The sequence below is a fragment of the Talpa europaea genome (genome assembly GCF_964194135.1).
Source record: "Talpa europaea genome assembly, chromosome: 3".
NCBI classification, from domain to species: Eukaryota; Metazoa; Chordata; class Mammalia; order Eulipotyphla; family Talpidae; genus Talpa; species Talpa europaea.
This window is the reverse complement of record NC_140069.1, coordinates 62,901,754-62,922,451: the sequence shown is the minus strand read 5'-3', so window position 1 is coordinate 62,922,451 and position 20,698 is coordinate 62,901,754. Positions and strand designations below refer to the sequence as shown.

The window sequence follows — 20,698 nt, the reverse complement described above, 5'->3', positions numbered from 1 at the left end:
AGACTATTTATAGAACAATTAAAAAAAAAACCTAAATTTTCAACAAGAAAAAGAAGTTTATGAAAGTTATTCTACTAGCATGTGTACTTGGGTATTTTTCACAATGTGTGCTATGCTCAGTCAGCATTCCCAAATAAATTCCTTCATTTGGTGGGAACCCCAAGTTTATATGCCAACAAAAACCTAAAAGCAAGGGAAGTATACAGGACAAAAAAATGGAAAAGAGTTCAGCACAGTTATTTTTAAAATGGAATACACAAAGCATAATTTTTCATGAAATCAAAATATTTAATGTAGGACCCAACATAAACACATATTTCAGGAATAGTAAACAAAGAACATTGTCATAGAAAATATCTCAAGAAAAGGCCTACCAAGCACCATGGCCATCTTAAATAATCTGTTAAGTAATACAGATATATAAGCTTTAAGACTTGAGGTGAGTAAATAAGACTTCGGGAAATAAAGTATATAAAATAAGTTAGGCAAATGAAGTCTTATAGCACTTAAAACCACCATCTTTAAATCAATCAAAACAGCCTTGAAGCTGGGTTCAGAAAATGTTTAGACATATTGCATAAATTACTCCCACTCATCTACATTTTGATCTGTGCTCAGGAAGAACTATATAAGCAATTCAATTCTCATTCATTCAGGTCTCCACATCTCTCTCTATAGAATATAGAAGAACACAAGAGCGTTATTTTCACCTTGTAATGTCACACTCTCAGCTTGTAACGTTATATTGTTTTGTGTGCCCATTTTGCTACTTGAGGTATCCTACGTCATTGTTGTTTTAAGGGATTAAATAATTTCACAGTAGTCTTGATTTTATTTATTGATTGATTGATTAACTGATTTATCATGCCTTTGCTGGTGTCTGTATGTACTCAGATCTGTTCTGTGGTACTCCTGATTTCAGGAGTTTTGAGGTTTGAGATGTGTGACTTAGCAGTCCCTGTGCTCTCAGTGTGCCTCACAAGGAAAGTACCAGTCCCAAAGGATTAGTCAGGGAATCCAGATCAGAACACCTGCTGTGCTATTATCTTTACCCAGCCTGTGTGGAGCACATCAGCTACTTGATAGTTTTCTCTCCATCAAGAGTGTGTACCTCTACACAATCCCCACACCTTCCTCCCCAGGTTCCCTGGCTGAGTTGACAGCCCTGCCACCAGTTTCCCCTACTTAGGTCCATAACACCAGAGTTCCGCTCACTGCCCACAACCTGTTGTAGTGTCAACCTCCTCAGTGACAATGCTGTTGAAGTCGGCATTGGTCTCCACTATCAGAGGAATAATCCATGGGACTGTCTCTGCAACCAGGGTCCCTTTGGCTCATTGTTCCAAGAGTAACCACTACTGGTGACCAGGCCTGGCCACTGCCTCTGCCAGGGTTTGCCACATCTTCACTCCTTGATGGGGCAAGGCCCACTGCTGCCAGGGCCTACCACATCTAGGCTGTCTGCATTTCCTACTCCAAGGCTCATGGGGTTCTGCCAGAGCTTACTCAATCAAGGTTGCTTACAGGTTCCACTCTAAGGCTCACTGGGATCTGGAGAGTTGGGGGAATGTCTGATTAGGAGTAAGTTTCAGGGTCTTACATTGGGCACCAGAGAATGCCTATTAGATAAAATAGAAAAAATAATAAAATGTACACCTTAATTAGGGGTGCTTTTATTCTTCAAAACGCCACTGTCATAAAAGGTACAAAAAGATTTAATAACTATTTTAGACTTAGAGACTAGATATGTGATTCTAGACTGGATCTTACTCTGGAAGAAAAATGAAAAAGCTATAAAGAACATTATTGTGGCGACAAACAACACTGGAACCTGTATTAGAGATTAAAGTACAGTACCAATGTTAACTTTCCTGTATGAGAAAACAAGCCTGTTCCAAAGACATGCCACAATTCAGAATTAAAGCACAGAGGATATTAGAAACAACATACTCAAATAGTTTTGGAAACAAAAAATTGTGTGCAAAGAAATGGAAATGGATAGACATTTCCTGCTCATGGAGAAGAAGAATCAACATTATCAAAATAGCCATCCTACCCAAAGTATTTTACAGATTCAATGCAATTCCATTAAAAATCTCATGGCATTCTTCAAAGAAAAGGAATGATATTGCTGAAATTCATATGGAATCACAAAATCACAGACACACAGATCAATGGAACTAAACTGAAAGCCCAGAAATAAAACCACACAGTCATTAAATCTATGACAAATAAGCACAAAAGATACACTGGAGCAATGAAAGTGTCTTCAGTAAATAGTGCTGGGAAAACAGGACTGCCACATGCAAAAGAACAAAACTAGACTAGTATCTCACACCATATACAAAAATCAACCCAAAGTGGATAAAAAACCTAAATGTAAGACATGAAGCCACAAAATACACAGAAGAAAACACAGGCAAAACACTCCATGATGGGCCTCCCTGGTGGCACAAGGGGTTAAGTACCACACTATGAAGCAATCCACAGCCTCTGGAGCACAAACTCAATCCCCCGCCAGCCAGGGAGCAACCCACATGGCAAGGCAGACCTCTCCTGTCTCGCCCCCTGCTCCCCTCAGCAGTGCTTTCGGTCTGTCTGACTGTTCTGTTCTCCACTCTGTCTCTGGTAAGTCCTCTCACCACCCCCTCCCCTAGCATCTCTGGCCTATACCCCAGCTCTTGTATGCATAAATAAATAAATCTTTAAAAAAAAAAAAAAAACACCACTCCATGACATAAACTTCAGAAACCGTTTTGAGAATTCTTCTCTGGAAGCAAGGAAAACAAAGGAGAAGTTAAACAGCTGGGACTACCTCAATCTAAAAAGCTTCTGAACAGAAAAAGAGACAACCAAACAAAGAGATACCCCATGAAATGGGAGAAAATATTTGCACGCCATACATTTGATAAGGGACTGATATCAAAGATCTACAAAAAGTTCATACAACTCAGCATAAACAAAGCAAACCACTCAAAGAATGGGCCGAAGAGCTAAAAAGATACTTCTCCAAAGAAGAAATGCAAATGACCAACAGGCATTTTAAAAAATGTTCAATATCTCTTATTAACAATGAGATACCACCTTACACTGGTGAGAATGGCTCCTATTAAAAAAAAAAAAACCAAAAAAACAGAAACAAGAAATGCTGGTGAGGATGTGGTGAAAAAAGGAACCCTCTTGGGGCCTCCTGGTGGCGCAGGTGGCTGAGCACAGCAGTGTGGAGCTGTCTGCAGCCTCTGCAGTGCCAGTTCAATGCCCACAAGCCACAGAGCAACCCACATGGCGGGGCAGACCTCTCCTGTCTTGCCCGCTGCTCCCCTCAGCAGTGTATTTCGGTCATTCTGCCTTTTCTGTTCCCCCCTCTGTCTCTGGTGAATCCTCTCACCCTCCCACATATCTGGGCCTGGGCCTGTATCCTGGTTCTTGTAAAATAAAATAAATCTTAAAAAAATAAAATAAAATAAAATAAAGGAAGCCTCTTACACTGCTGGTATAAATGCAAACTGGTCCGGTCACTATAGAAAGATGTGTGGATTCTTCAAAACACTAAAAATGAATCTACCACATGACCCAGCAATTCCACATGTAGGAATCAACCCAAAGGATACAAAAACACTAACTGGAAAGGAAACCTGCACTCCTGTGTTTACTGCAACACTACCTCCAATAGCCAAGATATGAAACAGCCTAAATGCACCAAAATGATGACTGGATCAAGAAGATGTGCTATATGTACATAATGGAATACTACTCAGCAATCAAAAAAGATAAACTCACATCACTTGTAGCAACATGGATGGAGTTAGAAGGGATTACAAGCAACATGAGTTGAAAGGAGAAAGAAAAATACCGGATAGTTTAACTTACATGTGGAATCTAGAGAAATCAAACAAAGGGTCAAGAAAAAAGACAAAACTTGCAAGCTGACTATAAATTTGAGGACTATAGCAGGGAAGGAGGAGGGAGAAGGGTCAAAACAGAGGAGGGAAGATCACAAGGGACTATGGGGGAGAACCATGGGAACTATACCTGAAGGCTGTAAGTACAAGAAAATATTTTTTAAAAAGAAAAAAATATATAAGGTAAACAAACATAAAATTGTGTGTGACTACATAGAGAAAAAGAGAATATAACAAACGTAGCAAATATTAAAAATTAATCTAGAAAAATGATACATGTGAGTTTCACATTCTCACAAGTTTTCTCTAAATTAGAAAAGTATTTCAAAAACCTTTTCAAAAAGTATAACTTTCCCTTGGGGAAAAATTTTCTTCTTACTTAACAAGTCAATTCAGTTATAAATATTAAAAGAAAAGAAAGCTAAATTTGACTGGCCCAAAAAAGCAAAATCCTCAAAGTCAAACTAACACCCATCACTTTTACTATAAGTCACTGATTTCAATACATCTATATTCATAAAGAAAAAAGTGCAAAAACCAAATGTTTGACTAAACCAGAAAATAATAGATATATACAAGGAAAGAGCAATTATACCTAATAACTTTTTCCAAGATTTGATGAGAGACTTTGCTAAAGATGTAACTTCTTCATCTGTACTTTGCTTACGAATAGCATTTACTGACATTCCAATTCTCGTGGACTGTAAGACAAGAACCAAAAAATATGTATAAGCAATTTTATTTCAGACAATGTAGTATTTCATTTTCTTCTTTCCCAGATTCCTGTTTCTATTTTAGAATAGAAAAACATTCAGGGCCTCCCTGGTGGTGCAGAGGGTTGAGCGCAGCGCTGTGGAGCTGTCTGCAGCCTCTACAGCGCGGGTTCAATTCTCAGCCGGCCAGGGAGAAACCCACACGGCGTGGCAGACCTCTCCTGCCTCGCCTGCTGCTCCTTCGATCCGTCTTCGGTCCATCTGCCTGTGCTGCTCCCCGCTCTCTGGTGAATTCTCTCACCCTCCCGTGCCTCTAACCTGTACCCCAGTTCTTGTATAAATAAATAAATCTTTAAAAAAAGAGAAAAAACATCCATTATTTGAATTATTCTTATAATAGTATACAATAAACTTAAGAGAGATACATATTCAAACACTGAACTGATCAAGGTTCTTATCACTGAGACCTACAAATTTTGTAACTTGCTACTGCAATAAGGTTGGTTAACTAATAAAATTAAATCAGTCTTTCCATAAAACAACAAAATATAAAATGTTTATATTTACATATAATGCAGGATGAAACAATCATGGCTAATATATACATGTATTTGTTTCTACACATTCTTCTACATAGATTATTTCAAGAAACCAACTGCTGCTACCCAATAGTACCCTAAGAAATAACACCACATAGAGGTTTAATTTTTGCCGATACCCAGCATATAATCACAGCTATATTAAAATAGACTTCACAGAATACAGTCTTCAACATGTGGCAATTCTAAGGATCCAGCATTATAATAAGAGCATTCACATTCATTAATCTTCCTAACAATCTTTTGAAGTGGAGATCATTATTTTGAAAATGAAGAGACTGGAAGTACAAATAAATGATTTGCCCAGTAGTGCACCATTACTAATTAGCAAAACTGTAATTTTAATACAGGACTACCTACCTCTTTAATGCTTATCAATGGTTTTCAAATTGTGCTCAAAGAACACAAAACTATGACAGATCACTTATGGATGATAAATAAAAGATGGTTTAGTTACTTAGTAAATTCAAGTTTGTACCACACAATCTTTCAAAATATATGGACTCAAGAAGAAAAAAAATAACAAAAGGAATTCTTAGTGGTGAAAAAAAGAAGGTAACTCCTGCTGTAAACTTTAAAGCAGAGAAATGAATGGGTACTTTGGTTTCCAACTAATTATCTAATTCTCACAACAAAGAAACAGATTTAGCACAGAAATTTTTTTCAAGAATTTAAAATATTCAATATATATTCTGCCAGAGTGTACAATGTTATCTCTTGGAAAGCTGAACAAAGCAAGTAAGATTCCATAGGAGAAAGGTAAAAGTAGTCTCTGAAATTCTAAAGTCCCCAAATAATTTGGGATTAATAAGACACATTTTCTAGAAGAGAACCTACTTTTTGAACGAATGGAAGGAATACTGGGTTACTAACATAGTTCTAACACTTGGAACTGACACAGATTGACAAAGAAAATGATATTTTAAAAAGTGATCAGAAATGAGCAAAGGCAAAAATAAGAATGTGATCAAACTGCATTCTGTAAGGTGACTGTTTTTTAATTATTAAAGAATGTCTTTCATCACTAGAGTCAATTTCCTGCTTAGAACCTAAGTAAACCAATTTGCATCCATAATAAACACATTTATCTAAAGAAGAGACTATCCATCCAGGATAAGAAGAAATGAGGCTCCTGAGTTAAGATTGAAAAAGATTTGAAACAGTGGTTTTTGTTTTTCCTTTTAGGGCATATTTTGGGAGAAGTAAAAGTAGATATAAGAAAGGATTACAAACAATTTCACTTGAATAACCAAGTCTAGACTTGCCTCTAAGAATTCCCTAGACTCTGGATTTTCCTGAAACTAGTACACTATAATTTACAGAATTTAAGAGGTGGGCTACTTTTGTGTTCTCAAATAATGTTAGGAATTGTAGAATTAAACAGGTTTCTTGACTAAAGGATTAATGAGTCTTTGAAGCAAACCATACATTGCAAAATTCTAGACAAAGACAATATGTACCTTTGCTCATGGCTGGACATCTAGTTTCTAAGGAACACCAAGTATACTCTGAGAAAGATGGAAAATAAATCAAGCAGACTTAGGAAATTATCTGCACAATGGTGGTAAAACAGAAGGAATGAGTACTGAGATCAAGAGACACTATCACAGAAAATAAGCAAATTCATATGCTCCAAAAGAAAAATCCTTTTTGGTGATCACTGAGGAGTATTTGCAACATGAATTTGCAACATGAGGAACGTTTATTTAGCTCCTTTGCCGTTTTTTAAGTCGGGTAATGTGTCTTTTTATTTAGTTAGTTATAACATTTCCATATATATTGCAGAAACAGGTTTGCAAATATCTGTCATTTTGTGGACGATCTTTACTTTCTTGGTATTCTTTGAAGTACAACTGCTTTAAATTTTGTTGTTATATCCAGTTTAATCTGTTTTCATTGGTTGCTTATGCTTTAGGTATCATATCTAAGAAACTATTGACTTGAGGACAGCCACTAAATCTTAAGGTAAAAAACAAACAGCTACTACAAAACATTGTTGAATAAAATTAAAGTTGATCTAAATAGGGCCTCCCCTGGTGGTGCAGTGGTTGAGCACTGGGCTGCGAAGCTGTCCACAGCCTCTGCAGCACTGGTTTGATCTCTGGCCACCAGCGATAGTCCCAAATGGCGCACAGACCTCTCCTGCCGTGCCCGCTACTCCCCTCAGCAGTGTATTTCGTCAGTCTGCCTGGTCTGTTCCCCACTCTGGCTCTGGTGAATTCTCTCACCCTCCCGCGCTTCTGACTATAACCAGTGCTTGTATAAATAAATAAAGAGATCTTCAAAAAAAAAAAAAAAAAGATGTTCAATAACATTAGTCATTAGGGAAATGGAAGCCACACTACAATGAAGATATTACATCACACACATTAGGAAGACTATGCCCAAAGACAAATAATAACACGTACTAGCAAGAATGTGGAAAAACTGGAACCCTCATTTACTTGCTGATGGGACCATAAAATGGTACAGCCACTTGAGAAAACAATACAGCAGGTCCTCAAAATGTTCAACAAAAAGTAACCATACAATTCAGCATTTCTACTGTAAGATACCCAAGAGACAAACATGTATGCTCACACAAAAACTTGTACATTAATGTGCAGAGAAGAATGAGTCATTCAAAAATGTGGAAACAACCCAATCGTACCATGAAGAAGTCATTAAAAATATTAAAAAAGTGTAGACATAGTCTGTCAATGACAGATCACATATAAAACCAGTGGTCCTGCTAGGCTACACAATGTATAGCCTAGGTGTATAATAAGCTATAACATGTAGGTTTGTGTATTATTCTCTTATGATATTTATAAAACTATGAAATTGCCTAACAATATATATCCCAGTTGATAAACAATGGATGACTATACTGACACATGCTACAACAAGAATGAACCTTGAAAAGATTATGCTTAGTAAAAAATAAAATAAAATAAAACAGATACAAAGGATCACACATAGCATAATTTTATTTAAATGAAATCTGCAAACTAGACAAATCTAGAGGGACAAAAGTAGACTACTGACTGCCTAGGACCAAAAGGGAAACAAGTAGGAGTAGAAAAACAGGGAATGACTGATAGAAGTTACAGGTTTTATTTTTGAGGTGATATGTTTAAGAATTAATTGTAGTTACAGTAGAAATGACAATATGAAAACCACTGAATATTACATTTTAAATGACTAAATGGCATGGCATATGAATATCTCAATAAAGCTGTTAAGAAAAAAGATACACACAGCTATGTTATAACTCACTTAGTTCAATGAGGGCAGGGACTTTGTCTTGTTCACTACTATATTTCGCATGTAAAAAACCTAGCACACAGCAGGCATTCAATAATTACTGAATGAATGACTGCGTTACATACAAAAGTTACAAAACTAAGCCTTTCTATTACAGTATTTTTTCTTCCTGTTTATTTCCTCACCGTTAGCCCATATCAATTAAGCTTCTACTCAAATCACTCTGCTTAATGTTTCCTTTAATGTAATACAGACTTTAGTGGACTCTTGCATCTTCATCTGATTAAACCAATGCTAACATTTCCTACCATTTTCCTGGAAGTTCTAATTCACCCCAAGCTATCAGCTCCCAAATATTTCCTAAACCGATTCTTTCTCCTGTACTCAAGTGCCTTTTACATATAACTTTTTAAATCAAATTCTAAATTGAATTAAAATTCTTTAAAATTAAATAAAATTTAAAATTCAGTTCTTTAGTCACACTTCAAGTGCTCAATAGCCTCATGTCAACTACTGTGTTAGACAACACAGATATAAAACATTTCCATCTCTTTATCCCTACACTTTTATTTCCTTATCATCTCAACTCCACAACATAAACTTTCTTAAATTTTTCCTACAGTGTTAAATGGCACCATCTACCCTATTGCTATGCCAAAAATCTCATTGTCCCTAAATTCCTCCTTCACTTCACCACCAGTAAACTACCAGTTTTTACAGGCTGTCCATCACTGACAAGTACCCCTGCTTTCCATTTCTACTACTGCTACCTTAGTTCAAGCCTTCCATGACTCTCCTGAGTAATGGCATTAGTTGACACATCTTCCTGTTTTCCAGCCTTCCTTTTCTTCCACTGTACAAATGTGGCCACCCACTCTCCTCTCCCATAGGTTTCAGCAAGACTGCATACACAATCCAGCAGGCTAGTCTGCATATTTCTTCAAATCTTGTTTGACTTGTTCTTTCTTTACCTTAGCTTAGTATGCCACAATGCTTTCAAATTCTGTTTTCTCTAATGGAATACCCTTCCCAGATCTGCCAAGGGAGAACCTATTCATTTTCTGAGACTCAGTTTACACTTTATCACTTGTAATAAAGGCTTTCATGAGATTCCCAGATTAAGAAATAAACTTTCTGCTGCTTCCTACCCTATCTCTGACAAATTAATTCTCACAAACTTCAATCTAGACAACTATATCTGTCTGTCTGTTACATGTTAGACTTTCCCTACTTTCTAGAAATATAACACTATTATCATTAATTTATATGGAAAAATTCTGAGCATTTTCACTCAAAAAATAGCTTACAAAATCATGACAAATAACAACATTATACTTTTGGATAGTGGGGGAAACCTGTACTAGATTTTAAGCTCAATGAGACCAGCCAAATACCTAAAAACTTTAAAACCTAACCCTAATTAAACTCAAATGCTTATGACATAAATACACAGATTTTCCAAGGAATGAAGTAAACAAAACAATCAGAGGTATGTTATAAATATAACCCTACCCAACTTCCACACCCTCTTTAATGCTATACATTTCTCTTAAATATTGGTTAACTATGTTGTTTTTATATTATGTGGTTTTTCCCACATAGGCTGCTATGATAAGGCCATGCCCAGGTAGAGTAAAGTACTGTCTCAAAAAAAAGGTTATTCTCAGAGTTGATTTGTGAAAGAAGCTTCTGATCCTGAAATAGTCTCTGAACAGAGATAAGACTTAATGACTTCCTTCCTTTCTCTTTCTTGGGTCTACATGTAGAGGAGTTCCTACCGTGTTTATTGCACCATCTGGCAATCTGGTAAAGCCTATGTATCCTTTCTAGAACACTTTTAAAAAGGATTAAGTAAAATACATAGGATTGCATATGACTAAAGATTGTTTTAGAAACAGAAATCAATTCTAGAAAATCAATTGCAATATAGTTACAAAATATTTTCACAGATGACACCGTATGTGCTCCTTTATTAAAATATTAAGAGCCATTCCCAGCATAATCAGCAAAAATGAATGTCAATACATCTACAACTATAATACAAAGTTTAAAAATTAGTGATTTCTTTAGATTACAATCATAAATATTGCTAATACAACCACAGTTTACTGCCCTCATAAATGCAAGAAATGCTCAATTTCAGTTAAGATGTTAGTGAAAATAAATAGGTGATTTTTTTCCCCAATCATGTTCACCTTTTCATAAATTCAGACATAACTGATTAGAAATGTGAAAGGTGACCCTTAAGGGTAATAAGAAATGTGTGGTAGAAAAAGCCAAAATTCATCTTAATATTTACTTTCTTTTTGAACACTTAGACAAAAATAATAAAAATAATTTTTAAAGTTTTATATTTATGTTTTAGTCTTAATAGAAGATTAAAATAAGACCTCAGAAATGAATCTACACAGACTACTAGATAACCTGATTGTGTTTGCAGTTAATCAGTGCTTATAAAAGGGAGAAGAGTGACACTTTGCTATCCTCACTCCTAATGCTAGTTTCATGTTGGCAGCAGCTACTGATGATAGCCCAAGAAAGTGAAATCTTGAGAGATTAAATAAGAGACAAGAGTCTAGCTTCCTTTCACAGTAAGATTTCATTCCTTCTGTCAACCTTAGAGATTCAAGTTTCATTTTTGCTGAGAAAAACAACATTTTTCTGTAACAGTGAATTAGTAACCCGTTGATTTATTTTACTATCTTAAAAAAGTTAATAATGGTCCATATCATAACAGAATAGAAAAATTTATATTGGTACTGAAGATACATCAGAATTTCCTGATAGTTATCTATTCAAAAAATATGACACATATTTGCACATACCTGTAATAATTCTAGGGTCATAGGAATATTCTTAAGCTCCTTCAACAAATCCAATGCTCCAGCCTATAAAATAAAACAATTTCATAATGAATTTCCCAAATGACAAAGAAAGGACTAGCTAGAGAGTTTATGTTTTTCTATCTAAATCTCACTATGGCTTATTTATTTAAATCAGAATAATAGTAAAGATATGTGTGAGAGAGAGAGAGAAAGAGAGAGAGGGAGAGAGGGAGAGAGACAGAGAGAGAGACAAGAGAGAGAGAGAAACAGTGTTTTCCGAATAAGGCTTACTGTTCATCAGAGAATCATAAAAAACCATTTACTAGCTTATGACCAGACTAGTTAAGTAATGTTTTGTGAAAGTTTATTTTCAATGTTACTTGTTTATTATGTGTTGCAAGCGGAAATGTAAAATACTATGGTGGTATAACATATTCCAAATTTCCATGGACATCATCTACCTGTGAAAGGAGCTAACCCTGAGAAAATGGGAATGGAAATAGGAAGATGCAGTACGTCTAGCATTCGCTCAAACATGGAGAGAGTGGGAAAGAGTGTCTCTTTGCTAGAATTTTCTTGAGATCACTCTGTATCTTACGCGTCTGTCACAAGAACACTGCTATATACCTTCTTCTTGCAATATAGTAAAAAGCAAAATTCTGAAAAAAATTCAGAACTAAGATCTATGTTAAGCTTACAGGCCTGTCCACATTGCCAATTCTCATTTAGAATCAAAGGCTCCCACAGATGATGAAGAAAGAACAAAAGACTCGAAAAAATTACATAAAGCACGAGGAATGGAATTAAATAAAAAGCAACAGCACCACCTACAGTGCTTGGTCAAATATTCCAAACTGATGTTCATTTCATCTACCATATTTTGCCTAATACACTGACTTAGTCAATCATTTTGTTTAGTCCAATACTCATAGAATGTACTCTATTTGGACACATCATTATTCTATATACCATTAATAATGAAAATCTATTAAGCTATGACAGTGTTTTCTTAACGTTTGCTTACTGAATTATTTTAGACTTGAAAGTTTTATAAATTGCCTTTAACATATATAAAAAGAAAAATATAAGCAAAACATAAAGGGATTTCTAAAACTAGTTCACATTTAGAGTTCAATGGTTATGAATCTGACTCAGATACAATACCTATTTTTACTGCACAAAAAAGTTTTATCAAGAACACTAATAATGTAGCATTTCATAAAAGACTCCATGAAGAGCTTAAAATCATTGGCTCTTTGCTAGCTTTGTGGTATGTACAGTTAGCTGATTTTTATCTGCACTGCTCTTCAGTCATTTTTTCCTTGAAGTTCAAAGAGCACTCTACTAATGGCACTCAGATTTTCTTCCAAGCCCCGGACACCCATTCCGCAAATGTTAATGCTGAATTTGATGTACTGCCTGTGACAGTAGATCCCAAAAGCCATCTGGCCAATGATATGTGTAACTCATTCTGCTTTCTGCAATGCTTAAATATGAAAACTAGGCATTCTACAAATCAATGAAATACAGTATGCTCCAAGGAAACAGAAAGCCCCAGAGTTAGTCCCTCATTATTCAGCCCAAAGAAGAAATAAACATGGAATCACACAGCATAATTATATTTCTTAAATATAAAATCAAGTAAAGGCTTACAGTCAAAAAATGTTTCCATTTTAAGTGGACTGATAATGGAATTGACTGTCAAGAATAAAACTTTCTTATGGCTACAGATACATCATTTTAATATAATCAGTGTCCCATAAATAAAAACAAATTCAATAGAAATTATAAAATAAATTATAAAGGATTTTAATGATTCACTGCTTGAAGAATCCTTCTGATCTTGAAATTCTATAATTTCTTTTTACTTGGAAGCAACTTTTAAAAAGTGAAATACAATTATTAGAGACGTACACTACCACTGTGAGCAAATAAGGTATTCAGTTCTGTATCTGCAAACCCCAAACCAAAAAAACTCTGAAAACCAAAAGATATCTCACTGGTTTTCAATAAACTCATTTGGCAGCTAACCCTAACAGATATAGTTATTTATGTTCTATTTCTCTCTTTTAACGCGAGAGTACTGCACTTTGCCATACAATATTAATGCCTATATAACTGGGAACTGCCCAGATCTCCTTGAGACATTAAGTATATATGATGTGTGTACCATATTACCTTTATAAAATCTGAAAATATTTGGAACTTTAAAATACATGTCTTTTTTTTTTAAAAAAGATTTATTTATTTATGCATACAAGAACAGGGGTACAGGCCAGAGGTGTGGGTGGTGAGAGGATTCACCAGAGACAAAGCGGGGAACAGAACAGGCAGATATACTGCTGAGGGGAGCAGCGGGTGCATCAGGAGAGGTCTGCTGTGCCATGTGGGTAGCTCCCTGGCCAGGGATCGAATTCGTGCTGCAGTGGCTGCGGATAGCTTCACAGGTTGCGTCTTAACCCTTTGCGCCACCAGGGAGGCCCAAAATACATGTCTTGATTCCAAAGGTTTTGATGTAGAGATTGTGGACCTGTATGCTCTATCTACGATGGACATTTTTCTTCTACTCATGTATCCATGGACACTCCACTCCATTTCTAACCTTGGATCAATTAGAAAGGGAGATAAAGAGTCAAACTTCTAAGAGTTCCTTAAAAAGCAAGGTCTCCTAAGACTTACATAATGCTATCTGTTACATATAAAGTTATTCTAACACATTAGTAATGTGGCATAAGGTTTAAGTTGCTTTTAAAGTCCATATAATTGCATTAATTTCATCACACTTTTCCAATTTATTCAGATATCTCTGATGAGACTGGGTTAGAGATACATAAGGAAGAAAAAGCTAAATAAAACTAATGGAATAAAACTATGATCTTTCTCATAATCACACTCTGTTCTCATCAAATAAAATGAGTACTTCAATCAACTTCTTTAACAAACAGCTATGATGATTTGAATGAATGAAAATCGCAAAAAAAAAGATGACTGTGTATTACACCAGTGACAAACCTTTCAGTGTTACCATATGCAAGTAGTGTGTTAAATACATTACATATATTCCTCCTTTCATCTCCACAAGAAACCCTTTGGAAACAGGTGATCTTACTACAGAAAGACACACAAAAACATACACTTTACATTTTATACATGCGGAACTTGAAGCCCAGATAACTTAAGTACTTACACAAGGTCATTTAAAAAAAGGTGAGAACTACCCGGTTCTATTCCATTCTATTCTATTCCATTCAATTCTATTCTATTCTATTGCCTCTCAAAAAGTATTCTTTTAACACTATGAGCAAGCTCTGCTCTGTGTTGACAATACTGCAGTAAGCAAGCAGAAACTCTTTTAGACATCAGGGAATTTAAAAATAAACAAAAAGCTTTGAGCATCTACTTCAAATCCTCAATTATACAAAGAAATTTAAACTCAGGAAAGAAAAGTGATTTGCCAATGTCATAATGATGGGTAAGATGAAGGACAAGAAATATAGTCCTTCGACTATTACACAACTGCTATTTCCATTCCACAGGTCCACCCATTGCCATTTTGCTGTATGAATTTGAGTGAATAACATCACCCAAACAAGAAACTTAATTTTATCCTATCCCAGTTCTTACCTGCCTCAAGAAGTCATGTCTATTAGATTGCAACATTTACTATAGCTAATGATGCAAGAGAAAGTAAGATTTTACTTTAACTTCTGGCTGAAAAATAAACATCAGCTATCAGGCCATGTTATTATATACTGATACTCCTCTCTGTCAATGGAAATAAGTACTTTGATGAATTACATAAACTTGTATGGGCACTCAGTTTATACAAAATTATGCAGGATACAAACATCCTTCTCTTCTAGGAGATATAATGGGAGAGCAACAGAAAATACACAGTTAAGAACAAGGGAGATAGAATCTAGATTCAAATCCATGCCCTGTAACTTCCTAATTATTAGATCTTAGATATCTTATTTGTCCTTTTCAAATTTCAGCTTCTTTACATGTAGATGAGAGAATACACAGCCCTCGAGTAATTAAAATGGTCAAATGATGAAATATGACACACATAAAGTATCAAAAAATTCCTGACACATAAGATACAGTTGATAAAAAAATAGATCTGCATTTAAGTGAGCATTATTTAAGCTCAATCAACAACCACCTCTCAGTAAGAATTATTATAAGAACTAAGATGCTTTGTTTTAAAAAGGAAACACAAAATTATCAATACTTGAGTTACAGGTTGGCAGCATCATGATAAACTTAGGAATTAAAATTTTACTTGGTCATCTCAAATTAGTAGTTACTCTATACCAAAAACACAAGCTACAAAAGAAAAAAAAAATACATAACTCTGACTTTATCAAAAGTAAAAGTTCTGGAATTTCAAAGATGTTGTATATACATACAATGCAATTCTACTCAGTATAAAAAAAAAGATAAACTTTTGCCTTTTGCAACAACACAGATGAACTGGAGGGGATTATGCTAAGCAAAATAAGGCAGAAGGAAAAAAACAAATACCAAATGGTGTCTCTTATATGTGGAATCTAGAGAAACAAAACAAAGGGTCAGATAAAATCAAACCAATACCAACTCTGACTGTAGAATTGAGGCTACTGGAGAGGTAGGAAGGAGTAAAGTAGAGAGGTGGCACAATGGACATGGAGGACTTTCAGTGCCTGACCAGTGTGATTCTATACCTCTAGATCATATACAACACTATAAACCAATGCTACATCAATTAAAACATTAAAAAAGACTATTCAGAGTTAAAAGACAACCCACAGAGTGGATGACATCATATCCAAATCCTGTTTTTGATAAGGGTCTACTGTTCAGAATATAAATTCTTAAAACGCAGTGATACTAACAATTAAAAAATGGGCAAAGGGTCTGAACAGACATTTCTTCAAAGATAGACAAATAGCCAACAATGAAAAAACATGTATTAATAGCCATTACAGATACGCAAATCAAAACCAGTGAGGTATCATTTTACACTCATTACCATGGCTATCATAAAAAAAGAGAAAGACAAGAGTTGAAGAAGACATGGTGAAATTAGATATCAAGTCATACTTGCTGTTCAGAATGTAAAATGATAGTCACTTTGGAAAACAGGCAGTTCCTCAAAAGATTAAACATAGTTAAATAAAAAGGAATGAAATGCTGATACATGCTATAACATGAAGGAAACTAAACACAAACTGAAAGAAGCTGATCACAAAAGATCACTTAAGTTCCATCTATACAAATATTTTATCACTTCATTATATGAAATGCCCAGAATAGGCAAATTCACAGAGACAGAAAAATTACTGGGTGGTAGTATATGGGAAGAGATCAACTAAGGTGACTACTTAATTTAATGAGTACAGGTCTCTCTTTGGGGTGATGAAAATATTCTAAAATTAAACAGTGGTAAAAGTTACATAAATCTGTGAACATACTACAAGTCATTGAATTATACACTTTATTTTTTTTTATGATTTATTTATTTATTTATTTATACAAGCACTGGGTACAGTCAGAAGCGCGCGAGGGTGAGAGAATTCACCAGAGCGAGAGCGGAGAGCAGAACAGGCAGAAGGACTGAAAAACACTGCTGAGGGGAGCAGCGGGCGGCAGGAGAGGTCTGTGCGCCATGTGGGACCCTCCTCCAGTGGCAGGGGAGCAGCCGGGGATGGAACCGGCGCTGCAGAGGCTGCGGGCAGCTTCACAACTCAGTGCTCAACCGCTGCGCCACCAGGGAGGCCCTGAATTACACACTTTAAAGAGTGAATTTATCATCTCCATAGTTTAAAAAAATTGTGTAGTCATTCTAAATTTTTATTTATAGTTATTAGGCTAACATTAACATGAAACCTAAGGGTTTGTTTTTTTTTTTCCCAACTCAGGTACAATAAAACTTAGAAATATACACATTTCAAGAATTCCACTTCTAGGAAATTCTAATATTTAATTTCAAGTTCTCTCCCTGAAATTTAATTCCGCCCAGGCCTGGGTCTTCAAGGATAAAAATAGCAACACACACAGTCTCTCCATGAACTTGAAAATTCTAATTCTTACCTCACTCCTTCCACCATATAGTGTTATCACCAATACAATCCAGAAAGCTGAATTTTATATTCATCTAATCCTTAATTGATGATAAATTACTTCTAATTTATCATAAAGAAAAACTTTAGAGATGTTAAAGAACTTGCCTAAGATCACAAAGCTAAAATTGAGAAGAGCCAGAATTTGGACCCAGATTAGGAGTAAGAATTGCTTATTGACATCAAGTCACATCAAGTCAGGATGACAAGAAAATAGCTAAGTGAAAAACAGCTAATACCTGAAAATTTGAAACTAACATATGGTACCATCATGGGCTCAATTGAGCACTTATAAAACTGCTAAATACTGTTTTAGATTAAGTATATATATGGGACAACATTCTCAGTAGTACTACACTCAGGAAACTGGGTATTTAGCAAAACCTGTCTGCCCCAAAAGAGCTAATACCCTTACTTTCCAATCTAATAGTCACTTAATTGTACCCATACAAAGATCAAAAACAGACGCAAGGGTTTTCTACAAACACTGTAACTTAACAGAGTGGAACTGGCTTTAGAGCAAAACAGATTTAAGATTCACATCTTTATTTGGGCACTTCCTTGCTATTTGACTCAGAACAGTTCATTTAGTTTTCTAAATACTTAGTTTCCTCATTTTTAGCATGGGGATAATATTTACCTTGCAAAAATGTCTTTGGAGTAAAAAATGCCTGGCTCAGAGTAACAGATCAGTAAATGGTAGCTGTTTTTATTACTTAAATGTGACACCTAGTTTTATTAAAACAAAATAATGTCCAAAAGTAGCACTTAAACTTCTCAATTGAGATGACATGTTATTCAAGCAAAGCTTACTTTTTCATGTATAAATGTAAAAAAAAAGCTCACAAAGAAAATCTAGAAACTACAGAATACAGAAATCTACCATACACTTGCAACCCTAAAACAACATTTGTCTATTTGATTTTCTATAAGACAGGAAAAGGGAGAAGAAAAAATAAAGAGTCGATTTTAGTCTGGGGGGGGGCAAATTTTCATATTGGTAAAGTTTTGAACTATTAGAAAAATAAGATTTGAGAAGGAAAGTAAGATTTGAGGATTTATCTTTGGCAATTACCCCCCCCCCCCCCCCCCGCCTTTCCCCACACTAATTACTAAAGATCTGAAAATATGTTGATAATTTGAGAGCTGCAGATAAATACTAACTGGTCTACTCTGTACTTGCCCTTAATGAATTACTATTTATTTTAAGTAACATCTAATATAATGAAGGGGGAAAAAAATAAAAGCAAACACCTAATGCATCAGATGATTAAAAGAAACACATCACAGTTGGAGCTAGAGAAAAAAAATTACCCAAGAAACCATCTTTTTCCCTGGGAGCTTCTAATGTGGGAGTGTAGTGATCTCCAGGTAAGGGGAAAAATTCCAATTTTAACAAAATAACAGAAAGTGTTCAGCATATGAAACAACCAGAAAGCTGTATCAATAGAAGAAAAAAAAAATGGGCAATGATAGAACAGAAAACAAGCAGGAAGTACTTTAAAAGGCCAAAATTGCAAATACAGATAGACAGGGTACAAAATAAAATGTTGAGCAATGCACCTGTTAAAAGAGGAACAGACTATGTTTGAAATCTCAAGAATTCCATTTTAAAACACTACATGCTGTCCTGTAAAAAAAAAAAAAAAAAAACCTGGCTTAAACCAACTGTCCAGGGCCTCCCTAGTGGCCTAGGAGTTGAATCTAAGCACTATCACCACTTCGGCCTGAGTTCCTGAGCTCAATCCACAGCCAGGGAGCTGACCCATATAGGGCTTAGCAGACTTCACCTGTCTCGACCGACCGCTGCTCCCCTTAACAATGTATTTCAGTAGCTCCTCCTGTTCTGCTCCCCACTGTCTCTGGTGAATCCTCTCACCCCCAGCACCTCTGGCCTGCTCCCCAGTTCTTCTACACAAAAATTTTAAATATTTTTTAAAAACTGTCCAGCATTTAAGTACATGAATTAATCTCTCTAATTCAGTTTCTTATTCTGTAAAATAGATACATCACAGCTGCAGTGAGTCTCCAAAGAATGTTTTACAGATGTTTCATAACTCTAATATGCTGTACAAAAGCATAGCATCCCTTTTCCCCTTCACATTAGTTTGATATGGAATTTGTTTCTTAGAAAGTATGTTGTTTAAGGTACACTGACACTGCAATGTGCTGAGCATGGTGGAACAAATCCAGATGAGGGCAATCGCAGAGATTTAACTGAAAAGAGGTGACTGAAGCAAAGGATGTCAAGTGCACACAACAGTGCAGAAACTGGACGACAGATCTCACACAAACATATCAATAACAAAATAAGGCCACTGGCATTGCTGTAAATCACTTAGGGAATGCTCAGTAATGACAACTGTACAATCCATTCTACCCCCTAGTTAATGTGCGTTTTGTAATCACAGCTCTTTTGTACAAGCCCACCCAACAGAATCCACTTTTAGAGAAATGTTTAGCAACTTGCCAAGTTTATCTTTTTAACTGCTACGCAAACACGTAACCTAGGTCAGATAAAATGCCTAGTCTTCCTCAAAACTAAAATCCAAGAATTTTACATTTTACTTGATAAACCTACACATGTCTAAAATATATGACTAACCTCTACTTGATGTTATTTCTAGTTGTAAGCCACCGATGGTGGAAAACCGAATGAATTATTTCAACTAGCTAGGGCTTTCCATATTCTTCCACTCTTAACCTAGCGAGGATTTGATAGCACAGACGTTTAAAAATAAAGATAGAGAATGTCTCGTGTGAGGGACATCGAAGCACCGAAAACTGGCCCCAACGCCCGTGGCCGCGGGAACACACTCCCTCCACCCATGACACCCTGCCCGGGACGCGGGAGCGGTTCACCTCCGCTTCCCGCGACTGGAGGGCGGGTGTAGGCGGGCCGGGACCCCCTCCCGCCCGGCCTGAGGCCCACCGCGTCCGGCCCCCACGAAGGCGGCCCCCTCCAGCCGCCCGGCCTCCCTCCCCGCCCGCGCCGTGCGCCGCGCTCCGCGCTCACCGCGTTCTTCTTCTGCACCATCTTGTCCATCTTCTTGGCGATGCGGACCACCTCGTCCTCCATGGCTCCGGCAGGTCTTCCCCGCGCCCACCCCTATTGGGCTGGGAAGTGGGCAAAGCTGGGGCAGAGACGGCGGCAGGACACGAGCCCAGGCGCTCAACGAGCCCACCAAGGAGGCCCGGGCCCAGGCCCTTCCTCACAAACCCAGGCCGCAGCAGTGGCGATGGCGTCTCCTCCCTCCACAGGCAGAGCCAATCGAGTTCCGCGCGCGCCGTGCAGACGCTACCAATCGA

At 36.4% G+C, this 20,698-nt stretch overlaps 1 protein-coding gene across 1 annotated transcript in view; it reads right to left on the bottom strand.

Moving 5' to 3' along the window:
• Window positions 1-20,492, bottom strand: part of LOC311168841 (transcription elongation factor A protein 1) — a gene marked incomplete at its 3' end in the record, with an annotated part of 49,482 nt that extends 28,990 nt beyond the window's left edge. Inside the window, exons 1-3 of the mRNA XM_084230566.1 lie at window positions 20,406-20,492; window positions 11,286-11,348; window positions 4,498-4,603 (exon numbers count right to left, since the gene is read on the bottom strand). Of these exons, the coding sequence (XP_084086692.1) occupies window positions 4,498-4,603; window positions 11,286-11,348; window positions 20,406-20,468 (232 nt within the window). The 5' untranslated portion in view covers window positions 20,469-20,492. The remainder of the gene's footprint in view (window positions 1-4,497; window positions 4,604-11,285; window positions 11,349-20,405) is intronic.
• Between the last annotated feature and the right edge of the window lie 206 nt (window positions 20,493-20,698).